This window comes from Trachurus trachurus (genome assembly GCF_905171665.1).
Source record: "Trachurus trachurus genome assembly, chromosome: 23".
Lineage (NCBI taxonomy): Eukaryota > Metazoa > Chordata > Actinopteri > Carangiformes > Carangidae > Trachurus > Trachurus trachurus.
The window spans coordinates 1596515-1606920 of NC_139912.1; the positions used below are offsets into that span (position 1 = coordinate 1596515).

Genomic DNA, 10406 nt, shown 5'->3' on the forward strand with positions numbered 1-10406 from the left:
TCGTGATGATGTAACGGCTTTAAGAGCCAATGGCAGCTCAGGTTGTTTTGTGTTTTTGCTCCTGTTGAGCAGAACAAGCTGCGACCCGACGAGGTCGACGACCCCCGATGGAGCAGAGAGGGGGGGGGGGGGGGGGGGGGGGGGGGGGGTTAACAGTACAGGCCTTTGTGTGGAGAATAGTTTTCAAAAGGAGAGTGGGGGGGGGGGGGTCACAGATATTAAAAGTGGACGTTTGTTTTGTGAACGTCGCTGCTGCCAAAAAGCTGCAATTTACTACGAATCTGAAACAGCTTTCCTGGCTCAGACCCACACACACACACACACACACACACACACACACACACACACACACACACACACACACACACACACACCCACACACACACACCTCCAACCCCCCCTCACTGCTGCTGCTGCCAGGAAACCACCCCCTCCTCTCTACCTGTTTACTGCAGGTAAAGTGGCTCCACAGTCTGACAGAGGAGGAGGAGGAAGGTCAGAGACAGGTGACAGCTCTCCTCTCCTCTCCTCTTCTCTTCTCTTCTCTTCTCTCCTCTCCTCTCATCCTCTCTCCTCCTCTCTTCTCTTCTCCTCTCCTCTCCTCTTCTCTCCTTTTTTATTTAACCTTTATTTAACCAGGCGAGCAAATAAAGAACAAAATTCTTATTTTCAAGTGCAGCCTGAAGGGGGAGGGGGAGAGGAGAGCTAAAAGTGAAAACAAGGTTATATAAATTACACAGAAAAATTCAATATAATACAATACAATACAATAAAACAGTTGATCAGTAGGGGTGGGAGAAAAAATCGATTCACATAAATATCGCAATATCTTTTTTGACGATTTTTCAAAATTGATTTTCTTTTTTCGAATTTTTTTTCTTTTTTCTTTTTTTTTTAATATTGTGCAATGTGCATTTGTTAGCCTTTTTTTTTTTTTTTTACATACAGAGAGTACTGGTTTTGAAAAGGGTTTAAGTTCACTTTATAATGGAGTATGTTAATTTATAGGCTCCTACAGTATTTGTGTGCAGATAAATGTTAAAAGTGCTAAAGACTAAAAATCGAGAGAATCGGCAATATCGTAATGTAAATCGAATAGCCACCCAAAAAAACGTAGAAGAATCGAAACGGGAGAAAAGCGTATCGTCCCAGCCCTATGGCAGATTTTGTTTGAAGACAGAGAGAGAGGTGAAGACAGAAAGTTTTTTGGGGATGGAGAGGTTGATGATGAATGCACTGGACTGTAGATTGCAGGCAGGGTGAGAGAGGTGCAGAAGAGAAGAGAGGTAGAGAGGTGTAATGCCTTCTCTTCTCTTCTCTTCTCTTCTCTTCTCTTCTCTTCTCTTCTCTTCTCTTCTCTTCTCTTTCCCTTCCTCCTCTCCTCTCCTCTCCTTCCCTTCCTCCTCTCCTCTCCCCTCCTCACCTCTCTTCTCTTCTCCTCTTCTCTGCTCTCTTCTCCTCTCCTCTCCTCTCCTCTCTTCCTCTCCTCTCCTCTCCTCTCCTCTATTATAGTATATATTATGGTCGATTCCTTTGCTCCAGAGTCACTGCAGTAAATATTAGACTCATTTTATCACAAGACACGTTTCTTCTGAACATTTAGACATGAAAATGGATGATTTTCAGACGGACACATCAGGAGAAAATGAACTTTTCTTATTCGCATTTTCAAAATGTATAAATATTTTACAATATAAATCTAATTCACAACAGGAGGTGGAGGGACGTGACCACGCCCAATTTAGGAGACAGGAAGTGAAGCTGTAACATTCATGGAACTATTATAAGAACTAATATATTAATTGATATAAAACATCCATGGTAACATTCCACATCTTGATATATAAAGTGTCTTTGGTTTGCGGGTGAAAGTGAGTCGACTCAGTGATGAGTCACAGACTGTTTGACTCCTCGTGAATTATATATAGGATCAGACATCTACACACACACACACACACACATCTATAGCTACACATCACACACACTCTCCCCCCAGGAAGAACAGTCATCGTTACCCATCAGCCCCCAAAAGCCCCCGGAGACGCCGCTAACGTTAGTTAAACATTACACATGTTGCAGGGTGGGCTGAGTCAAATCACAGGGAAACATAGAAGTACGGGAATGTACTCAAAAGGGTACAAACCCTTGTCGCTCCAGGCGTACCTTTTTTAGAGACAATTTTGTACCAGTTTAAGTACAATTGTGCACCTAGCATGACAAAAATGTACCTTTATATAATAAAACAAAAATGTACCCATAAAAGGGTACAATAGTGTACTTAAATCGGGTCCCCCTGTGACAAGCTCGGGGGACATGAGAAAAACTGGCATCTAAAGGGTTAATTTTTAATTATTTTATTATTCTCGTTATTATAATCATAATAATTAATGAGCAACTCTAATGATTATTGATTAATGGTGGGTGGGTGGGTGTGTGTGTGTGTGTGTGTGTGTGTGTGTGTGTGTGTGTGTGTGTGTGTGTGTGTGTGTGTGTGTGTGTGTGTGTGCGGCCTCAGAGAAGCTGCTGATCAAACAGTGAGAGGAGATTCTACTTAAAATTGAAGTATAAGAGTAAGAAGAGTCTTTTATTCTGAAATTTGCTCTATTTTTACTGGATCAGTCAGAAAACAGTCAGCCAATCAGAGAGGATCAGAGCCTCCTCTCTTCATCTTGAGCTAATCTGATCCAATCTGAACTAACCTGATCCAAACTGATCCAACCCGATCTAATCTGATCAACAGGTGCGTTTACATGGGTCCAAAACTCCTATTTACAATCAGATTACGAGGTCAATCAGATTCTAAATGTCTCATGTAAACACCGGATCGGATTCATCCGGATCGGATTGTATTTGGGATCGGATTGAAAGAGGTCGTCTACGCCGATTGATAATCAGCTTCATGCCGCATGTAAACGAGGATTCGGTTGATAGAGCGGATTATTCATTCTGCGCATGCGCATCATAGTACGTAGGCGCCACGTATTGACATTCGCGGGAAATAGGAAACAGGAAATGGGGAAGACACTGCATGTAAACGCACCTACTGCTATCCACTCTGATCTAACCTGATCTAACTTGATTGAATCTCATCTAACTTTATTTAATCTGATCCCCCCCCCCCCCCCCCCCCCCGTAAAAGCCTCAGACCACCAACACTGTCACTGCTGCTCAGCTCTGCTCTTATGTAACGTCTCATACTGAGCTGCTTTATGAGCTGCTGCTGCTGCCATGTTGGTAGATACAACACACACACACACACACACACACACACACACACACACACACACACACACACACACACACACACAGATCCATCTTCATCAAAGCCTCCGACACACGTTGTAGTGAAACAGGTGAGAAGACCTGTCGTGTTTTATTTAAACGACGGTTCATCAGCTGTGAACATCGTATTCACACTGAAACAACGGGAAACAATCAGAGTTGTTGTTATTTAAAGGTGTTAATGGTTTTATTTCTCTGGTCTGGATTCAATAACGAGTCTCGTTTTTGAGGTAAAACTCGCAGACGAGCGGGAAAACTCAAACTCTTGAACACAGTGAAGTTTGTTAAAGGGACATTGTGTAAGTTTTCCTGTTGTCTATTCACTAAAATTGATTATTTGGTTCTTCAGTCTGTTTTTCATTAACCAGTAATCCCCCCATCAACAAAGTGAAGTGTTCCTTTCAGCTCTGAATGAGCCGTTCATATCATTCATATCTACATGGAGCGGGTAAGCTCGGTGCTGGCTGCCATGCTGCATTCACCTGCAGTCGGGCAGACGGCCGTCGCTAACAAACCAGATGTCATTTTAGTCACAGAAGTCCAGAGAAAGACGGTAAAACAATACCACATCGCCATGACAACATATTGTCACGTGTATTGTTTTGCACTGCAAAAACTCAAAATCTTTCCAAGAATATTTGTCTTATTTCTTGTCGAAATGTCTAATTTCTAGTCAAAACAGTCCCTTTCCACTTAAAATAAGACTCATCACGTAAAAATTACCTGTGTTTTTAGATCATTTTCACTTGTTTCAAACACATTTTCACTTGAAATAAGTAGAAAAATCTGCCAGTGAAAGCAAGTTTTTTGTGCTTGTAATAAGGAAGAAAAGCTTGCTCCACTATCAGATTATTTTAAGTGAAAATCTGCTTGAAAGAAGGAAAAAGTGTCTAAAAACAAGCTGCTTTTTAATGTGATGAGTTTTATTTTAAGTAGAATGAGATTTGTTTTGACTAGAAATGACATTTTGACTAAAAATAAGACAAATATTCTTGGTAAGATATTAGATTTTTTGCAGTGTGTAGCTGTCGTCCGTCTGCTGTCTGCCCGATTTCAGGTGAATGCAGCATGAAAAATATGATGGAGTTGCTTGAGATGTACAACCGCAACGCTACAGTAGATGGGAGGAATTCCTATACGCAATGCACCTTTAAAGCTTCAGTTTTCGGATGTGACAGTGAAATGGTTTGTTGTCGCTGTAGCTGATCAGTGATTGGTCCACACGTCTGTTGTTTCTAAACGTGTTTCACACTCAGAATGTTTCACATAAATCTGCTGTGACGTGTCGACGCTGAGTAAACACTTCTCACCGCAAATGATTTCCACACTGATTCTTTAGTTTGGGGGGGTGAGGGGGGGTTATGGGGGTCTACACTGGTGTGTGTGTGGGGCCGGACCCCCCCACCCCCCGGAGATCTGGTCTTAATTGTGGAAGGCGACAGCTGGAAAACATTGGTGATATTTCAACACGTGTCAGTCAGAGCAGAGTGTGTGTGTGTGTGTGTGTGTGTGTTTGTGGGGGGGTTAACTCAGGAAACTCAGGAGCTTCACTAAAGTCAAAAAATCCATCTCAGTGTAGTTTTCCATCTCCTCTCTGTAGCTCTATAACAAGAGGTCGGTGTCAGCCAATCAGAGGAGAGGAGGAGGCTCTGAGTCTCTCTTCTGATTGGCCGACTGCTTTTATTTCTAATGTGACCCAATAAAAATTTGAGATGGGATTTCAGTATAAAATAGTCAGAGAAACTAAAAAAAAATCCTGCAAGTTGTGGTTGGTTGGATGGTGGGTCCAGGTGGTGGTGAGGGGGCGGGGCTTAGTTGTGACATCACAAAGTGACAGGAAGTCCTGACGGCTGGTTTTAAGGCTCAGTTTCTGAATCCAGGCTGTGTGCATTTCTCTGTGGACTGAGGCTTTGATACTTTCACAGTATTAAAGCAGATATCAGTGGAATGTTTTTGTTAATATAAGTCCTAAATAGTCCTATTTTCCGTCAGCAATCACTTACATGAAGTATTTCAGCCTAAACACGAGTCTCTCCGTCACTCTGCTCTGCTGTAACCCGAGGAGAAAATTTTCCTTGTGGGATACAAGTGTTATCCAATGAGGAGAGAGAACGGCATGAAGGGCTGTGTGTGCAGCCAAGGGATGCGCGTGAATGTGGTGACGTAGCACGAGGACCAATTGATGCCTGACAAGGGCGGGGGCTGCTAACTCATGGTGCGTTCAAAGAAACTCGTACTTTGTGTTTTTCCTTCCTGTGAAGTCATACCAGTTCGATCTGGTACGAGTTCACGGGTCGGAAGTTACGAGTGGCCGTTATAGGGAACTTTCACAGACAACAGGATGGTAAAAACACGAGCTACGGGTTACCTGGAACGCTACCAAGTCGTAGTTGTGACTTGAAGCTGTAACTTACGGTTTCAAAAGCCTGCCTTGAACTCAGCATTAGCCGAAACGGCCGTGAAGCTGATATCTGCTTTAATATAGAACCTAGAGCTGCTTTATAATCACACTACACATGGACATCTACCTTTATACTGTATGGAGCTTTAATACAAACATCTACCTTTATACTGTATGGAGCTTTAACACAAACATCTACCTTTATACCGTATGGAGCTTTAACACAAACATCTACCTTTATTTTGAAGGAGCTTTAACACAAACATCTACCTTTATACTGTATGGAGCTTTAACACAAACATCTACCTTTATACTGTATGGAGCTTTAATACAAACATCTACCTTTATTTTGAAGGAGCTTTAATACAAGCAGCGTGTAAAGGCCAGCGATGGCCGACAGTCTCCACTGTGACTCTCTCTGTCACTGAGCATCAGATCAGATGAGTGATGATGTCATCAGCAGGTGAGACGGTCCGTCACCACTCAGACCTCAGATCAGATCAGATCAGATCGACTTTTGATCTTGGAGGAAACGTAAACGAGGAATTTAAAGCACTAGATGTTGTTTTGAGAGGGTAGCCTACATCTTTATTACTTCTGGTTTCATTTTTGTTCTGTGACTTTATTACAAAATATTACAATAAGTTCCAGATAATTCAAATAGTTGTAGACTAAAGTATCTGCTTGTGTTACTGTAGTAAACCATGTGAACAACTTGGTGTCACCAGTGGAAAGAGACTTCAGCAGGTTCTGTGCTGTGTTCTCTTCTGTTCAATACAAACTTTGCTCACATTAAATATGGTTTAGATTTTACATCCGATCATCTTTTCTTTGTAGCTGAGGAGGAATAATGTAAATATCAAGACACACGGTTATTATGAGGACTGGGACTGGACACAGTGATGGACTTGGATAGATGATATATAGGAAGAGGTAGATAGATAGAGATAGAGAGGGCTAGAAAGTAACGTTATGGCACTGAATGAGATAAAAGTCCAACATAACACTGTTAAGAACACAGTGGTCAAGTAAAGTGCATAGTATTAGTAGATAGATAGATAGATAGATAGATAGATAGATAGATAGATAGATAGATAGATAGATAGATAGATAGATAGATAGATAGATAGATAGATAGATAGATAGATAGATAGATAGATAGATAGATAGATAGAAGTTGTTTTGTCTCTCCAGAGCTGCAGCCGACACACTGACTGAGTGCTGCTCGAGCGCCACCTTCCTGTCAGCTCTTCTCTCCCTCTTTCTCTCCTTCTCTCACTCTTTCTCTCCGTCGGTGGGCAGAGACAGGATGAGGAACCTCCTCCTCCTCTTGTTGGGGAGTTCCTCCTCCTCCTCCTCCTCCTCCTCCTCTCCTCCCCCTCTGACCTGCTCTGAGCAGCAGCAGCAGCATGCAGAGCAGAGCAGCAGAGCAGCAGATCTCCCTGTCAGCAGCAGCAGCAGCAGCAGCGACGCCTCGGCCCCGACTCACAGCAGCTCTGTCTTACTCTCTGTATCCCTGTCTCTCTCTGTGTCTCACCTCTGTCTCACCTGGGGGAGGCGAGGCCGGACCGGACCGGGACAAGGGGGGGCTGCAGCCGGACACGGAGCAGTGGGAACGTTTATTATACAGGAGCAGGAAAAGCTGCTGGATGTTCTCACCCACTGGGATTTAACAAGTTCTGCTTCCTCACCTGGATTTGGATTCTTCTACGACTTCTTGTTCTAGTTTCTGCTGCTGCTGCTCGGTGGAAACAAGCAGCAAACAAACAGACAAACGGACTTTAAGTGAATTATCTTTTTCTTTTTCTTTTTTTTTCCCGCCCCGTGTGGGACAGACACTGTGGGAAAGTAAGTTTCCCATTAACTCTTCCTCCTCCTCCTCCTCCTCCTCCTCCTCTTGCTGCTGCTCTGTGTTTCTGGTTTGTTGAGCTGCAGCTTTGTTGTGGAACCGTGCAGCAGCTCCAGGTGTGAGCACAGCAGATGCAAAAAAAATGTGTAGCTATTGTTGCTGTTGTTGTTGGATAGATCCAAGAGATCTTTATGTGCCCAGTTGGGAGAGCTGGGATTCTCCCTCTGGCAGTAGAAGTAGGAAGGTTTAACTCGGTACCTGAGGAGGGAAGACTATGCACATTAGTCTAAAGTCTTGGTTAACAATGGTTGTTATATAAATAAACTTGAACTTGAACTTGAACTTGAACTAAAAGTAATCGAGGATGAACTGCTTATATGACAAAGCCAGAACAGGCAGTTTGTGTTTCAGAAAATGCAAAATGTGAAGCCTTGAGTTGTTTTGGGCTGATGATGATGATGATGATGAGGTGAAGTTGGAATGGTTCTGCAGAAGAGAAGAGAAGTCTTTACTAGAGCTGCTTTCATTTAAAAAAAAAAAGTGCATTGGACACTAAGAAAAAGTGAATTATTTACGTAAACTCCATGTGGTTTTTGTTTTGTCTGTGCTCTGATGATGTTGTTTGTTGTTCTAAATATGAAATGTGTCTTGTAAGCCCTTATACACTGCAAAATCTCACAATCTTTCCAAGAATATTTGTCTTATTTCTAGTCAAAACTAATCTCTTTCCACTTAAAATAAGACTCATCACCTAAAAATGAACTTGTTTTTAGATCATTTTCACTTGTTTCAAACAAATTTTCGCTTGAAATTAGTGGAAAAATCTACTAAAGCAGGTTTTTTTGTGCTTGTAATAAGACAGAAACCACTATCAGATTTTTCTACTTATTCCAAGTGAAAATCTGCTTGAAAGAAGTAAAAAGTGTCTAAAAACAAGTTGTTTTTTTATGTGATGAGTCTTATTTTAAGTAGAATGAGATTTGTTTTGACTAGAAATGACATTTTTGACTAGAAATAAGACAAATATTCTTGGTAAGATATTTGAGTTTTTGCAGTGTAAGCTGGTGCATGACACTTAGATAAATATAAATTCAGTTCAGTTCATGCAGATGCAGATGCAGAGATGCTGACGAGCCTTGTCCCTGTGTGTGTGTGTCCTCTCAGCAGCAGCAGCAGCGTTGGTGTTGTTGGTGTTGGTGATCCCGGTCCAGGTCCAGGTCCAGATGTTGTGCTCCAGCAGCCGAGTCCTGCAGCGCTGCTGCTTCGCCCTCTTCCTGCTCTGCTCCCCGGTGCCGCTGTCGGGCCGCCCCGCCGATGCCCCCAGCAGCAGAATGTGAGTCTGAGTCTGAAATAATAAGAATAATAATAATTATTTGTAATGCACTTTACATTGAGCAAACAATCTCAAAGTGCTACATTAAAAAGATAAAATTTGGAGAGAGAACGTCTCCCCAAAAGAAACAACTAATGAAAGGCTTTTTCTGAGTCTGAGTCTGAGTCTGAGTCTGAGTCTGAGTCTGACACTTTTTACTTCTTTCAAGCTGATTTTCACTCAAAATAATCTGATAGTGGAGCAAGTTTTTCTTTCTTATTACCAGCACAAAAAAACTTGCTTTCACTGGCAGATTTTTCTACTTATTTCAAGTGAAAATGTGTTTGAAACAAGTGAAAATGATCTAAAAACAAGTTAATTTTTAGTTGATGAGTCTTATTTTAAGTGAGATTTGACATTTTGACAAGAAATAAGACAAATATTCTTGGAAAGATGTAGAGTTTTTGCAGTGTGAGTCTGAGTCTGAGTCTGCACTGCAAAAACTCAACATCTTACCAAGAATATTTGTCTCATTTCTAGTCAAAACAATCTCATTCTACTTAAAATAAGACTCATCACATTTAAAAAGTAGCTTGTTTTTAGACACTTTTTACTTCTTTCAAGCAGATTTTCACTCAAAATAATCTGATAGTGGAGCAAGTTTTTATTTCTTATTACCAGCACACAATAAACTTTTGTTTTTCTACTTATTTCAAGTGAAAATGATCTAAAAACAAGTTAATTTTTAGGTGATGAGTCTTATTTTAAGGGGAAAGAGTTTAGTTTTGACTAGAAATGAGACATTTTGACAAGAAATAAGACAAATATTCTTGGAAAGATGTTGAGTTTTTGCAAGTTTTGAGTCTGAGTCTGAGTCTGAGTCCTGAGTCCTGAGTCTTGAGTCTTGATTCTGAGTCTGAGTCTGAATCTTGAATCCTGAGTCTGGCTTTCATTTCAGCTGCAGCTCTTTAGTTATTTAGTCTGTGGAAGCTCAGGAATGCTGCAGCAGGAGAACTCCTTCAGATCATCTCTTTTTCCGATATTTGGAAGTTTCTTTTCATTTATTTATTTCCACCCCCTCTCTCCTCCTCTCCCTCTCTCCCTCCCTCTCTCCCCCTCTCCCTCTCTCTCCCTCTGCACGGTGGGCGAGCTCCGGCTGGAAAATGTGTTCATTTGTGAAACGTGCCGGCAGCTGTTTAGTTAGCGCTCGCCCACCTGTGTGTTTACCTAAAGCAGAGACCGTCGCACTGTGATAAACTCCCAGCAGCCCCGGCGGCTGCTCTGAGGCTGGTTCTGTCTCCCTCTGACCCCCCACTGCTGCACCTCCTCCTTCTCCTCTACTCCTCCTCCTCCTCCTCTAACTGCTCCTCCTAATTCAATAAGTTACAGATAATTCAAATAGTTGTAGCTAAAGTATCTGCTTGTGTTAAACCATGTGAACAACTTGGTGTCACCAGTGGGAGGAGACTTCAGAGAGATAGGAAAGAAAGAAAAAGACAGAGAGGGGGGGGGGGGGTAGAAAGAAAGAAAGAAAGAAAGAAAGAAAGAAAGAAAGAAAGAAA

At 42.0% G+C, this 10406-nt stretch overlaps 1 protein-coding gene across 1 annotated transcript in view; it reads left to right on the forward strand.

Moving 5' to 3' along the window:
- Nucleotides 1–7427: 7427 nt before the first annotated feature.
- pthlha (parathyroid hormone-like hormone a) overlaps nt 7428–10406 on the forward strand; it is a gene marked incomplete at its 3' end in the record, with an annotated part of 8451 nt that continues 5472 nt past the window's right edge. The window contains exons 1-2 of the mRNA XM_083999300.1: nt 7428–7531; nt 8697–8865. Coding sequence (XP_083855426.1) covers nt 8756–8865 — 110 coding nt within the window. The 5' untranslated portion in view covers nt 7428–7531; nt 8697–8755. The remainder of the gene's footprint in view (nt 7532–8696; nt 8866–10406) is intronic.